The 14,563-nt window shown below is 30.3% G+C and overlaps 7 protein-coding genes across 7 annotated transcripts; 3 read left to right on the top strand and 4 right to left on the bottom strand.

The window, feature by feature from the left end:
- Window positions 1-102: 102 nt before the first annotated feature.
- Window positions 103-198, bottom strand: DFA_10018 (uncharacterized protein; the record flags this gene model as incomplete). Its single annotated transcript, XM_004351860.1, has 1 exon — window positions 103-198. The coding sequence occupies one exon, from the start codon at window positions 196-198 to the stop codon at window positions 103-105; it is 96 nt and encodes a 31-aa protein (XP_004351912.1).
- Window positions 199-496: 298 nt separating this feature from the next.
- Window positions 497-3,343, bottom strand: DFA_10017 (uncharacterized protein; the record flags this gene model as incomplete). The annotated part of the gene is made up of 1 exon (XM_004351859.1): window positions 497-3,343. One exon carries the CDS (start codon window positions 3,341-3,343, stop codon window positions 497-499), a length of 2,847 nt encoding a protein of 948 aa, XP_004351911.1.
- Window positions 3,344-3,555: 212 nt separating this feature from the next.
- Window positions 3,556-4,385, top strand: DFA_10016 (uncharacterized protein; the record flags this gene model as incomplete). The annotated part of the gene is made up of 4 exons (XM_004351858.1): window positions 3,556-3,771; window positions 3,844-4,016; window positions 4,080-4,328; window positions 4,376-4,385. The coding sequence occupies 4 exons, from the start codon at window positions 3,556-3,558 to the stop codon at window positions 4,383-4,385; spliced, it is 648 nt and encodes a 215-aa protein (XP_004351910.1).
- A 106-nt stretch (window positions 4,386-4,491) lies between these two features.
- On the bottom strand, window positions 4,492-5,579 carry phlp1 (phosducin-like protein; the record flags this gene model as incomplete). Its single annotated transcript, XM_004351857.1, has 2 exons — window positions 4,492-4,851; window positions 4,935-5,579. The coding sequence occupies 2 exons, from the start codon at window positions 5,577-5,579 to the stop codon at window positions 4,492-4,494; spliced, it is 1,005 nt and encodes a 334-aa protein (XP_004351909.1).
- Window positions 5,580-5,746: 167 nt separating this feature from the next.
- Window positions 5,747-8,370, top strand: atxn10 (ataxin-10; the record flags this gene model as incomplete). Its single annotated transcript, XM_004351856.1, has 7 exons — window positions 5,747-5,859; window positions 5,941-6,270; window positions 6,340-7,352; window positions 7,424-7,546; window positions 7,771-7,988; window positions 8,063-8,257; window positions 8,356-8,370. 7 exons carry the CDS (start codon window positions 5,747-5,749, stop codon window positions 8,368-8,370), a joined length of 2,007 nt encoding a protein of 668 aa, XP_004351908.1.
- Window positions 8,371-8,483: 113 nt separating this feature from the next.
- fhkC (protein kinase 1) lies at window positions 8,484-10,232 on the top strand (the record flags this gene model as incomplete). The annotated part of the gene is made up of 4 exons (XM_004351855.1): window positions 8,484-8,917; window positions 9,006-9,221; window positions 9,290-9,637; window positions 9,716-10,232. 4 exons carry the CDS (start codon window positions 8,484-8,486, stop codon window positions 10,230-10,232), a joined length of 1,515 nt encoding a protein of 504 aa, XP_004351907.1.
- Window positions 10,233-10,314: 82 nt separating this feature from the next.
- On the bottom strand, window positions 10,315-13,900 carry potA (calcium-activated BK potassium channel; the record flags this gene model as incomplete). The annotated part of the gene is made up of 7 exons (XM_004351854.1): window positions 10,315-11,334; window positions 11,414-12,087; window positions 12,149-12,715; window positions 12,797-13,000; window positions 13,065-13,148; window positions 13,230-13,406; window positions 13,549-13,900. The coding sequence occupies 7 exons, from the start codon at window positions 13,898-13,900 to the stop codon at window positions 10,315-10,317; spliced, it is 3,078 nt and encodes a 1,025-aa protein (XP_004351906.1).
- Window positions 13,901-14,563: the final 663 nt, after the last annotated feature.

The raw sequence follows: 14,563 nt of genomic DNA, 5'->3' as shown, positions 1-14,563 counted from the left end.
AATAAAAGCATGGCACCACCACCTCAACACCATCTATCACTCAACAATATCACCTGATGAAAACGAAGATAAGATGGTCATTGCAAGATTCAAAGGTACAATCTAAGTCGAACACGCCAAACTGGTTAACCAAACCACAACAGCCATCGCCAACAGCCTCCTGACGAAATAATCAAGACCCAAACACATGCCAGACATTCCTTCGCCAGGTTCGCAGTTATGGCTAATTGTTGGTGGTGATATTTGGGAGAGGGAGGGGTGTGGCGTGGCGAGTTTCCCCCATACTTTATACTAGTCACGCGAAGCCAATTACGTTATATGCTGTTTTATGGCCCTTTTATACTAGTGGAGCGAAGCCAATTCCCAAAAACATTTAAGATAGTGTTCAATTTATTACGTTATATGCAGTTTTGAAGTTTTTGGTCCCTTTTATACTAGTGGAGCGAAGCCAATTCCCAAAAACATTTAAAATAGTGTTCAATTTATTCATAATTTATTAAATATCAACAAGTAGATGAGCTTTTTTACTTGTTAAAAAAGAATGAGCAGCAGAATATCCAGTCTGATGGCAATGTTGAATGTGATTCTTGACAAAAGGATCATCAAATACGACGGGATAGTTTTCATAGACAAACTCTAGAATCGCGACCCAACCATTTTTGATGGGGTAATACAAACAATGGTTTGATGGCAATCCATTGACATATCGTTGCTCGATCTGATAAATTCTCGGTGGCTGCATATATTCAACAGGGAGTTGCTCGATTTGGTCTGGAGGAGGCACACCACAAAACAATAATCGTGGTGCAACACCCTCTTGTTGGCAATAAGAATGATAGAGATATTTTGCAATTGCCAAGTGACCACCAGCGAGTGCCAAAGCAAATGCATTGCATTTGTTTAGTTGTATGGCAACCAATACATCCTCATTACTTTGTATACCCAATGCCGTCCATTGATAATGTTTTTTGATTGTATAAGCTATTGAATTACGTTTACGTACAATTTCTGTATATTCATTTCTAAGTTTTAATAATTGATTATTATTAGTAGTAGTAGATAAAGGAGATTGAACGTTTTCTTGAAGAGTTTGTTGTTGTTGTAATGGTTGTAATTGTAGTGGTTGTAATTGTAGTGGTTGTAATTGTAGTGGTTGTAATTGAAGAGTTTGTTGTTGTTGTTGTTGTTGTAATTGTTGTTGTAACTGAAGAATTTGATGTTGTTGTAATGATTGTTGTTGTAAATAATTAAATGGTTGAAATTGATAACTTTGCTGTTGTTGTTGTTGTTGTAAACTTTCAAGTTGTTTTAATTGTTTCCACATTATTGTTTGTTTATCCAATATTTCCTTTTCCATGATCTTTGTTTTTTGTAATTGATCGACCGACAAGATATAGTTTGTCATCTGATTAGTATAGTTTTGTTTTTGAATCAAATTTTTTGGTTTGAATAGTATGACCATTGAATGATGACCATTTCCAGCGGCAACTCTTAAACATTGATCATGTAGAGAATTGCACAATTCTGGTACTATTTGATAGAGACGTTGATAAATAGAGACATGACCATTTTGAATGGCAGACAATATTTCAGTACTATCAAATAGAGTAGAGATCTTTGGTAATGACGGGTTTGATTGAAAGATTTGTACAAGATAATTAAATATACCCAAATTACCACAAACTATGGCAGCACTCATCACTTTGCGTGTAATGAGTGATGTACCAAATCGATCTACAATATAGGTGATAATGGGTGTATGACACCTTTCAACTGCCAATTCAAGAGCAGACGATGTTAATTGACCACATCCAACTAGGTCGATAAAATATAAAAACATATCTAGGTTGCCTGATTGTGCAACAATGGTCAATACTTGGTTTGGTGGTGGGTGAACATTTGGTTGATCGAGAATGATCTTGACAATGTTAAAAAGACCCTTTTTAATTAATAGTGGGAGTGATTTGTTTGTTATAGGACAACCACGATTGATTAGCCACTCTACCACATGTATATGACCATTGATTGCTGCACCATCAAAGATTTCGGCGGAAAATGTTATACCATTTACATTTTCATGAATCCATTTGCAAACATTTAAATGACCATAGGTAGCTGCCTTGTTCATTACCAGTTCCGAGTAGGGAGCACATTGTTGATGAATAAACTTTACAAGCTCTAAATTTCCAGATTGTGCTGCCAATTCAAATGTTTTGCTTGTAAACAACAAGTGATTTGGTTCTTTAGCAATGTATGATATAATATCGAGATGACCAAATTGAGCTGCAAATTCAATAGCACGAGCCGTTGGAACTGTTTGATATGTCTCTACGATATATTTAAACAATTCCAAATTGCCAACTTGTGCAACCAAATTGATTTGATCACCAACTCTCTGATCATGATGATTTCCTTGACCACATAAATAAACTACAGTATCCAAATGACCACCTGCACAAGCAGAAAGGATACCAGTATTGATATCATAGTTGTTGTTGTTGTTGTTAGTGTAAAGTTTGTGAAACTCTAATACGTTAGTATGCCCACCACCAGCAGCCAATAACCAACTATTAAAACTACAAAATTGCCAAATAGGATGGTGGTTTCGTAGGTACTCTAAAACTTTTAAATGACCATTTCGACAAGCATTTTCAATTGCCGCAACAGTACATTGTTCTTGACGATTCTTGTATAGATAGTCAATCATTTCGACATGACCATTGAGAGCCGCACCATCGATTGCCTGTGTTGAACAGACTATTGTATCTTTGTACCGATGTTCTAGATATTTAAATATATCTAGACGACCCGACGCTGCTACATTGTCCAATACGTTTGGACCTGGACAAAAGTCTGGTGACCATGCAATCAAATGCTCCAACGTTGCAAGAGTTGCATTTGGATGAGAGCAATACCGACCAATTGCAGTGGATCGTTTAGTCGAGTCAATCAATTGACATTGACTAGGTAGATAATGTTTGATGAAATCCCAAGGCAATGCAAATGAACCAATTGAACCAAGCGTACAATTTGGAATACCTCTACTAGAGACTTCTTCTTTATAAAAAGGGTAATGATACGACCAAGCAGACCAACCATCAATTGATGGATGTAAATCGTTAAATACATTCAAACAAAGAGATCGAGTTAATCTAATCAAATCTGATCCTTTGATATAAACTTTTGTCTTTACTAGTCTTGCTGAGCGTTCAATTGATGACGATAATGTCAAGTTGTTTATAAAACGCAAATCATTCACTCCCAATTCTTTTATACATTTTAATATCTTTTCTCTTATTGTCAATATTCTAAATATTTGTATAATCGAAGTATTATTATTCATTTTTTCTTTTAAAAATATAATGAAAAAAAAAAAAAGATTTTATCTCTCTGTCGATCATAGAGTTCCTCGAAATTCTATATTTTGGAGGGAAAAAAGTTAACTTAATATTTTTTAAAACATGTTCTTGTTCAAGACATTTCATTATCATTTTTAATAACTTGTTATATATTTATATCATTTAAAAGATAGAGAGAGAGAGAGAGAGAGAGAGAATGTCTGTACTTCAAAACAATAATAATAACGGTGACATGTCAGACCAATCAAACAATGCAGCTGTACATACAATACCTGCAAACCAACTAGCTCATATTCACGCCACTATATGTCAACTTCACAATACACCAGTTGAATTTTATACACTTGGAACTTCAAACAAACCAGGATTTGTACTTAATCCACATAGTCAAACTAAAAAACTTGCTTCAAATGTAAGTTACAAATATTTAAACATTAAAAGTTTCTCTAAACTTTTTTTTCTTTCTTTCTTTTTCTTTCTTTAGGCAATTATTGTTGGATTCCCATCTCATGTTAGTAAAACTCAACAAGTAATTACACAAGACGCCAGTGGCAATCAGGTACCATCAGACAAACAAAAAATCAATATAGTTTTACGTGATGCTACTGGTTATTGTAATCTTACCTATACATTTGAAGGAGGTGAACCACCAATTTTGTAGGTATTCAAATCAAAATATAAATATTTATAATATTTATTAATTTTCTCTCTTTATTTTAGTGAAATTGAGAAATATTATAATTTTTTGATTGTACCAAGTAGTCAATCATTTGACGCATTAGAACCAAAGAGATATTTTGTTACATCGTTTAGACCAATTGAAGATTTTAATGAAATTACCCATCACAATCTATTGGCCATGAAATCAGCTTGGGCCTATGATCCAGATACTATTAGAGCTTGTCAACTTGCCATCGTCACCATTGCCAAGATTGTCGATCCATCAGTCCAACAATTGACCTACAACATGTTACCAAAAACATACCAACAATCAGATATTGAAAAAGCTTTACAAGTTTTGCTTGAAAGAAATATTGTCATTCAATCAATGTCTAATGGTCAATCTATTCTTTCTTTAAAACCTCAAGATCAAAATTAATAAAAAAATAAAATAGAATCTTTATATTTTTATTTAATCACGACTATTATCACTTTCATCAGAATAATCATTATCATCATGTCTTGATTGTTTGTTGAGTGATAATGATTTTTCCCAATTTTGATTTTGAATGACATCTGGATTTGGAATGATATCGTAACTTGCCAATAATAATTCCAAATCTTCTTTTACATATTTTCCTTCCAATTCCTCAGTGACTGGAATAAAAGATACCAACAATTGGCCACCGATATATACAAGAAGTGTTGGTAATGCTTCATCATGATATCCAACTTTGGCTTCCGTAGATAAAATCTTTAAAAATTTAATATGTGAATATTTAACAGCCAATTGTGATAATAATTGATTTAATTTAACGCATTCTGGTATATACTAAAATAGTAAAAAAAGAAAAAGTAAATTAATTAATATATTTCTATTTCTATTTCTATTTCTATTTTTTTTTCTTTCTTTACATTTTGAAATAAATGAATTATAACAAAAACATTTGGTGGTACATTATCAACTTCATCAATATATTCAGATTTTGAAATTTGTTTCAAGAATCCATAAACTTGTGGACGTAAATATGATGGTAATGAATCACAACAACTATTATTATTACTATTATTATTATTCTTTTGTTTTTGTTGCTTATTTTTTAATTCATTTAAACGTTGTTGACGAATACGTTGTAGGTCTTCATCATCACTATCTTGTTTATCGTCATCCTTGTCTGTTGGTTTTTGATTCTTATCATCTTTTACAGTGACACACATCTTTTCTAGCATTGCTTTGTTGAGTTGTTGTTTAGAGAGATAGTCTTGTCGTTTTTGGTTTTGATGTTCTGCATAGTCTCCCAATACACCCTTGATACCAGTATTACCTCCTCTTGTTCTATATGCTTGTGGTTTGGCTGTATCCAATTCATCTGGAATTACAAAATCTGCTGGGTCATAATCACTACCATTATCACTCTTTTCTTCATTGTCATTGTTGTCATTGTCCTTTTCATCTCCACTATCTTGATATCTCTTATCATCATTATCTCCAACCTTGTCTAATAACATTGCCAATTCATTTTGAATTGCATTATCTGTATTTATATCATCTGATGACATAATTCTTTAAATATATACGTATATAAAAAATACTATAGGGAATGAAAAAGAAGGAGAAAGGAAGGATCTTTTGTTCTTGTTTGGAAAAAAAAAAAAAAAAACAAATTAATGTTAAAAAGGTTGAATAATCGATTCGGTCGATTCATTCATATGTATAGAGATAGAGAATGAGTGAAAAGATAAAAGGATTATTAAATAGTTTAAAAAAGAATGATGATAAGGATTTAATCATTCAAGAATTAACAAAATCATTAACTGATTCAAAAGATTATTCAACCGAGTAAAGTATAAATAATTATGTACAATAGTATACTTTCTTTTCTCTCTCTCTTTCTAACTTTTTAATCTATTATTATTTTAGTAATCGAAATGAAATTGGTAAAATAATAATACCTATATTAAATGATAGATTAATCAATGATGATGAATATACAAAGGATGAAAAACAACAAAAGATATGTTTACTCACAGTTAGATTATTACGTAATCTATGTGCATTCTCACCTGATAATCAATATCTTGTATTGACTAGTCAACCCGATCTATTAAATTGGTTATATTTACATTTAAAAACATCACCCATACAATCCATTGCTATTGCAATCTCTCAATTACTTGTCAATTCAATCGTTTCAAATCAATCAACTCAATCTTTAATTTGGAATCATTGGTTTAAATCAAATCAATTATTGTAACTATAAAAGAATAGATAATTTGATATAATATATTATACTTACTTTTTTTTTTTAATTTTTTAAAGAGAGATTATAACAATTTCTAAAGAATCAACAATTGGAGGAATATTAATGTTAATATATAATTGTTTATTAAATAATAAGAGTAGAATAGTTGAATTGGTAGATAATCAAGTTGGAATTGAATTGATAAAGAAAATAATTCTATTGGCAGATCAATACAATGATGATGTATCAGATAGTCATAATCAAATATTTCATTGGATTTATTTATTGATTAGATTATTGATACGTGAAAATACTCTACCTACTATATTCAAATCATTTGGTTCTGAAAATTATAAAAATACTACAATCCCTTTAAAAGATATTACTCAACATCCAATATTTAAAGGTGTCCTAAATGATAATTATAACTCTCCTTCAATTCAAGAAATGGATGATGATGAAGAGGATGATGGATTGTTAGAAAAATCATTAGGAGATGGTAGTGGACGTACAAATCAAGATCAAGTTAGATTATTAAATCTATTGGATTCACTATTGGTAAAAGAAAGAAATATTTACAATTATATTCAAAAAGATTCAATTATGGATTTAGAATGTTGTCTATTCCTACTTAAGGAATTGATTGTATTGTATAATATGGATTTTAAGAAAAAGGCATTACCAAAATTCAATAATCAATCTACAGTACTCAATGAAAATGATTTTGATTCAATCTATTTCATTATAAAGATTCTTGCCAATATCACTTGTTATACAGATGAAATGTTGGCTCTGGTAGATGGTAAAACAACAGTACCAGGTGTTGGAGATGATTTAAATACTGCGTTGGCAAAGAATGGATTGATTGCTCTGTGTGTTGGTACACTTCATACAACAGCAGACACTGTACCACACGATCCTCGTAAACCAGTAGACCAAGACAAAAAACATGAAATGGGATTTAAAAAGGAAATCATTCGTATCCTTGGTAATGTTGCCTATCTAAATGAACCAAATCAACATGAAATTAGAGAATTGGGTGGCATTCAATTAATCTTAAATAATTGTAGAATTGATCCAAATAATCCTTGTAAGTAAAAAAAATATATTATATTATATATATTGTATATTAATATATTTGTTTTTTTGTTTCTTTTGTAGATATAAAAGAATGGGGAGTATTTGCAATTAGAAATATAATGGAAAATAATGAAAAGAATCAACAATTGGTACAAGATTTAAAGATGCAAGGTGTTGCAAATCAAAATGAATTGGAATCAATGGGTATAAAAATGGATGTTAGCGAAAGTGGTGCAATTAAATTTGATACTACTCCTGAACTAAAAGAAAGATTAAAAACTAAAAAAGATTACAACGATGAACAAAAACAATAAAAACGACAAATTCATTCATTCTTTTTCTTTTTGAAACAATGAATAATAATAATAATGTAATCATTTTTATATTATTATTATTGTTGTTATCAATTTCAACTACCACTTTATTAGTCTGCGCAGTCGAAGATATAATAGTATCAGAAGCAATTACAAAAGAACAAGCAGAAGATGTAATGTATGAGATACCAATTGAAATATCTAATCTATTACGATCATTATGTGAACCTTTTCTTCAAGTTGCTACCTTTAACAAAGATAAAATGTTTATAGAATTAAACAAGATTATAAGTGGTCATTTTAATACTTTTTTTAAAGGTAGATTTGTTTATGTAAGTAGAAAAAGAAAAAAAGATTAATAGAGATTAGATATTAATACAGTTTTTCTTTTCTTTGTACTTTATAGATTCAATTAATTAATACAAAAAATGATATAATAGAAACATCAAATGTATCATCAATGGTTTATAGAAAAGATAAACAGATTCATTCGATTATTGAAAGATTAAGACAAGTAGAATATGCTGGTATGATACCAATCAATTGTCACTATGATGATACTTTTAATTGTTTGGCTATTGGTCAACCTGTTGAATATCAAGTATTTGAATTATCTTGGTTTATGCTTATCTATTTTGATTCTTCTCCACTTTATAAAAAAGAATAAACAAAAAAGTAAAAAGATTTTTTTTTTTTTAGAAAAAGGATTTTTAAGATGACCTTTGATGATCAACGCTCACCTCTTTTTTATTTCTATTATTCTCTTTTATATATATTTGTACAGCAACCATTTAGATAAATAGGAGAGAGAACTCTTTACTTTACTTATGGAAGAAACAGATTCATTATCAATTGGAGATGATACAACATGGGGAAGATTGGTATCATTGAATCCTGCATACCCATCGATCGAATTAAAACAAAATACGGTTGTATTTGGTAGAACTGCATCGGCTTGTCAAGTAGTCTATCAATCACAAACCATCAGTGGTAGACATTGCAAGATCTATCGTGATGCTTCAGTGGCCAAGCAAAACATTGTCTTTCTCGAAGACACATCAACCAATGGTACCTATGTCAACAATGAATTGATTGGCAAAGGTAGCAAGATTCTCATCAACAATGGTTGCGAAATTGCTATCATTCCAAAACGTGGTCCTGAAAGAATCTCTTACATTTACAATGATTGTAATGAAGAACAAAAAGAAATTGAACAAGGTGGTCCTCAATTAAATTATCATATGAAAGAAGTACTTGGATCGTATGTAAAATAGAAAAGAAATAGAAAAAGAAATAGAAAAAGAAATAGAGAAATATTTATTCTTTTTATTTTTTAATTTTGTTTCTAGAGGAAACTTTGCAACTGTAAGATTAGCAGTTCATAAAGAAACTGGAAACAAATATGCATTAAAAGTTATTGATAAAAAGAAAATGTCAATGACTAGTAAAAGAAAGGAAGCTCTAATGGATGAAGTCAATGTTCTTACCAAAGTTTCTCATGAAAATATCATTTCAATTAATGAGGTCTTTGAAACTAATAAGAATTTATATTTAGTTTTAGAATTGTAAATAGAAAAAGAAAAAAAGAAAAAGAAAAAAGAAGAGTATTAATATTTTCCTTTTTTGTTTTTAGAGTAACTGGAGGAGAATTATTTGATAGAATTATAACAGAAAAGAAATTTACAGAAGATGTTGGTAGATATATTATGAGACAAATATGTTTGGCCGTTCAATATCTTCATTCAAGAGGTATTGCTCATAGAGATTTAAAACCAGAAAATATTCTTTGTCATTCACCAGAGACCTATGTCATCAAGATTAGTGATTTTGGTCTATCTCGTGCTCTTGATGAAGGTAGTTTTATGAAAACAATGTGTGGTACTCCTCAATATGTTGCTCCCGAAATTTTAACCAAAGGTGAAAGAGAAGGATATGGTAAATCTGTTGATTTATGGAGTATTGGTGTTATCCTTTATATTTTGTAAGAAACAAAAAAAACAAAGAAAAAAAAGTATCAATCTTTTTTATTAATTTTTTTTATTTTTTATTTTTTTTTTAGATTATGTGGATTTCCACCATTTGGAGATCCAAGTGATGTAAACTTTTTTGATAGAGTTAAAAGAGGTGGATTTTCATTCCCATCACCATATTGGGATGAAATTTCAGAAGATGCAAAGGATTTGATCAAGAAATTGATTATTGTCGATGTTGAAAAGAGATTAACCATTGATCAAACTCTATCTCATCCTTGGTTTACCAATCATGTTGATGATATTAAAAAAATTAATAATATCAAAGATGATGAAAAAGTAGAAGAAACAAAGCAAGAAGAAGAAAAGAAAGTAGTAGAAGAAGAGAAAAAGCAAGAAGAAGAAAAGAAAGAAGACTCTTCTTCAATCGATCCAAGACTTCAAATTTTTGAAATACCAAAAAATTTGGTACCACAAGTTTTAATACCAACACCAAAAGAAGATCCTCTTCTTGTTGATGAATCTTTAAAGAGTAAAAACAAAAGAGCTCATAGTAATACTCCAATTGGTGATCAAGATGAAATAATCAAAGAACAAAAGTTATAAATAATTAAATTTAAAAAACTTAAATGATTTATTTAAATTTTATTTGTGCGTTTTATATATATTTTTTAATTTTTTTTTTTTGTTAATTAATGGGTAAAGAAGAGATAGTAAAAATTTGATCATCTTCATGTAATACAGTAGTTGGATGAGGACAAGTAAAGACATAGGGAGCTGGGGAGTTCATTGGTTTTGAAGATCGGTAGAGACCGAGAATGAGGATGTTTTTCTGTTGCAAAAATACTTTGAGTAATTCTCCATAGGTACGTCCGTGATAGATGGGTGGTAGTTTGACGAGCTTTGAGAATGATTTGGAATCGGGATTGGTGAGGTTTGGGTTGAGTCCGAGGACTTGATGATTTTGGGCAAGATTGTTGACTCCAAAGGCAAGTTCATTGGCCACATCGGCAATGGCTTCGTTAAAGTGCGATTGGACAACCAGACTATTTAATACGGCATAGGTGGCTACACGACCACATGAATAATGAGAGGTGGAGAAAAAGTCTGGTTTGAGGAATGTGTTTTCACGATTGGCTTGTAGATAGGATTGGAACTTTTTGTTGCTACCTGCACATTTGATGGATCGGTCTTCGAGGAAACGAATGTTTGGTTCGTGAAGTAATTCGGTGATAATGGTAGCCTTGTGATTACATCTCATAATATCTACGTAGGACATGAGTGTAAAAGAGTCAACTTGGTCACTATCTACGTCTTGGTATGGATTCGAGGCGATAATGATGGTTTCTGCGTGTTTGGTACCACATTTTTCTAGATCCGAATGGTTGGCTGAAGAACCTTTGATAAAAGCAATCAATGGCAGCGATGTCACTGATTCAAACCATCCATCTTCTGGTTCATCACGATACAAAACAACAATTGGTTGTAAACCAGTTCTTGCCAATTTGTTGGTCTTGATCGATGTTACATAGGGTAAACGTAGATGATGCAATAAAAGATCCAAACCTTTAAGAGTTTGACATACAATCAACATATGTCCTTTCATTTTTTGTGATCCATCTTTGTTTTTATCAAATTTACCATGCAATGTAAATGTCAACAATGAATGTTTATCAATTATAAATTTAATTCTTTCTTGTATTTTTTCCTAAATGACAGAGAGAAAATTAATAAGTTGTTTCTTTTTTTTTTTCCCTTTTTTTTTTTTGTGTTCCATTTTATCTTACAATATTTGGATTACCAGTTTTTTGATTGGAAATATCACTTAGTAGTGCAATCCAATCACCTTCATATTCAGCAAGACAAAGATTTTTAACCAAATCTTTTGGAGATAATTCTTCATCTGTATCATCTTTATATTCAAAGATACCTTCATTATCCAATTCTTCAGAGATGTGATCGGAGGTATCCATACGAATCATACTATTTTGACGTGGAAGGAATGCAAGTGGTTTAGAGGTGGCACCAATAAAAGTTTTCAATGTTTCATTCATAATTTGATCTTGTGATTCTTGAGGTGCCTCTGCTTCATTGATCAATAGTTCGATATCTGGTACTGCCAAACGACTAATAAAACTAGTCACCTTTTTACCCAAACCAAACATTCCCAAAGTATAGTCGTATGGTTGGTTTTGTTCGTTGGTGGATTGCAAGTCTCTTGATTGTACAATGGTATGTGAAATCACCACCATACTCATTTCCTTTCGGATCACTGTTGAATTGTTTGGATAAAGATAAAATTTACCTCTGCATCCTGGAGGTGTAGTACAATCGGGTACAAACAATCCAATCAATAAACTACCATTTCCAAAATACATTGACAATGTAACATCTGTCAATGTTTCTCCTACTAAAAATTCTGGTACTTTTAATATATAAACTGAATTATTACATCCGTAATCTAAATAGAAAAAAGTAAGTATATTATTTAGTTATTATATTTTAATTTCTTTCTTTCTTACAATATTCAGTTAACCATTTTTCTGAAACAATATTTGGAATATTTCTTGAAGTGAAAAGATTTGAAAATAAAACATTGTAGCCAGGACAAATAATTGATTGAGCCAAAAGAGCACTTCTAAACTCTTCCATACAAATGGTACCTTTTAAAAAAGGAGCTTTGTTTTTGTTTTTCGATGTGACTAGGTGAGAGAAAATCTTGATATTCTTGTTCATACTCTTGACAGCATAGGAACAAAGAATATTGTCAGTATCTCCCGACTCCCATGAAGGTGGAAGTGAGATAAAACAAGCATCTGCCTTTGATAATTTGGTACGTTCTAAATCTTGTTCAAAGAGTGGACTTCCTTGAAGATAGATTAGTCTATTCTTGTAGAATGGATGTAATAACAATGCCTTTAATTGATCATCTGGTGCTTTTGGACATAGTAATACTACTTCTTTTTTCAGCTTCCCATTTCTTTGATGATAAAATTCACTTAGGAAATCCATCAAATGTGTAATTGAAAATTCTCCACAAAGAAATACATGTCCTGTTACACTTGTTGATGATAAATTTCTTAAAAATGCTAAAAAATAAAAAAAAATAAAAAAAGGTATAAGTAAAAAAAAAATAATTATAATTGTGGTAAATATTTTTAGTTTCTTACGAGAATCTTGTTGTAATTTTTCCATTAATTTTGATACATGATAGGGAATTAATACACCTGCACCAACACTGAGTGCAACTGTAATAGTAACTTGACCAAGTGCAGTTGTTGGATAAATATCACCATAACCAACAGTTGCCAATGTTACCACCAAAAAATAAACAGTCTCATGAAATTTTAATGATGATCCATCTCCAGGTTTTTCTAAAAAATAAAAATTATTAATATAAATATAATAATTGTTTAATATTTTTTTTGAGATAATTACTTTCAATATTCATATAAAATCCTGCCAATACCATAATAAATGTAAATACTACAATAAAAGCTTTAAATGTATATTTTGTTACCTCTAAAAAAAATAAAATAATAAAATAAATTTAAATATCATATGATTTCCTTTTTTTTTTTTTTGTTTTCTTTTTTGATTTACCATTTTTAAAAATATGAAGAATTCTTGATAATCTTAATACTCGAAGTACACGTAATACACGAAGAAATTGAAAAGTTTTTAATATATTTTTAAAGTTTCCAGTTAATATATCAATTAAAATTGGTAATATAGTAATAAGATCAACCAAAGAGAAAAATGAAAATACATATCTCATTACTAAAAAAAAAAAAAAAAAATATAAATTAATATAAACTGGATCAATTAATATTTCTTTCTTTCTTTCTTTACTTGTCTTTTGTAATAAAGAAATCCAAAGACCAATGAGATATAAAGAAAAACATGAGAGCAATTTCCAAACCTAAATACCAATAGGGAGGATCATCTAAATAATTTCCATAGATAAAGAGACAGACGGAAACAATGCTAAACATGACCTGAGCAAATTCGATAATCTCTCCAACATGAGTATATGCCAAATAGATTTCAGCCTTTGAACGGAATGATACCTTTAGAGATCCACGTTTATCTCTTCGTTTGAATATACGAACAAGAACAATGGAAACGATCAACAATGTCATCACCACCACGATTGCCAATCCAAGTTTTAACATATTATTCCATATTCCAAGACCACCAATAGGTCCTGTTTCAAGTGGATTTGTTTCATCTTGTGATGATGATATTGATGAAATTGATTCTGTTGAATTCATTTTTTTATATAATATATATATATATAGATAGATAGATAGAGAGAGATTGTTGTTTTGTCTTGTCTTGTTGATAATAGTAGTGATTTAAAAAGTTGTAATATTACAGTACTTTTTTTGTTTGTATAGATTAGTTGTAGTTGTAGTAGTATAGTAGTCAAAACACACAAAAGTAATAAGAGTAAAGAAAGAGGTAAGCTAATACTATATATTCATTGTATAACTATAAATAAATAGATAAATGTATGTAAACAAGAGTCTGTATTTCTTTCTGATTGATTGATTGATTGTTATCTATCTCTCTCTTTTCTCTGTATAAATATATATATATGTATAAAACACCAACTATGGGGATAAAAAAAGAACGATCGTTCGGTGTGTACATGGGTGTTCGCACTCACTCTCCTGGTGACAAAAGGGGGGCGAAAAAAAGGGATTATGTCAGCTGGTGATCCGCAATAGTCTACTTTGTGACCTGCCCTTTCCAAATCTTAAAAGATGATATTTATATCTCTACCTATCTATCTATCTATCGAGAATATCATATGGTTGGTTTCATCACTTCAAACAACACACACTCTCTTCAAAACATATAATTATTTGTTTTTTTTTTATAATTCACACTTCATTGTCAACAACGAGCAACATTAATAATTAGTATTAATT

This window comes from Cavenderia fasciculata (genome assembly GCF_000203815.1).
Source record: "Cavenderia fasciculata unplaced genomic scaffold Scf_EU5ZYIE02H8LDV-5, whole genome shotgun sequence".
NCBI classification, from domain to species: Eukaryota; Evosea; class Eumycetozoa; order Acytosteliales; family Cavenderiaceae; genus Cavenderia; species Cavenderia fasciculata.
Note: the sequence above shows the minus strand (reverse complement) of the source record. Positions and strands in the feature narration are given on the sequence as shown.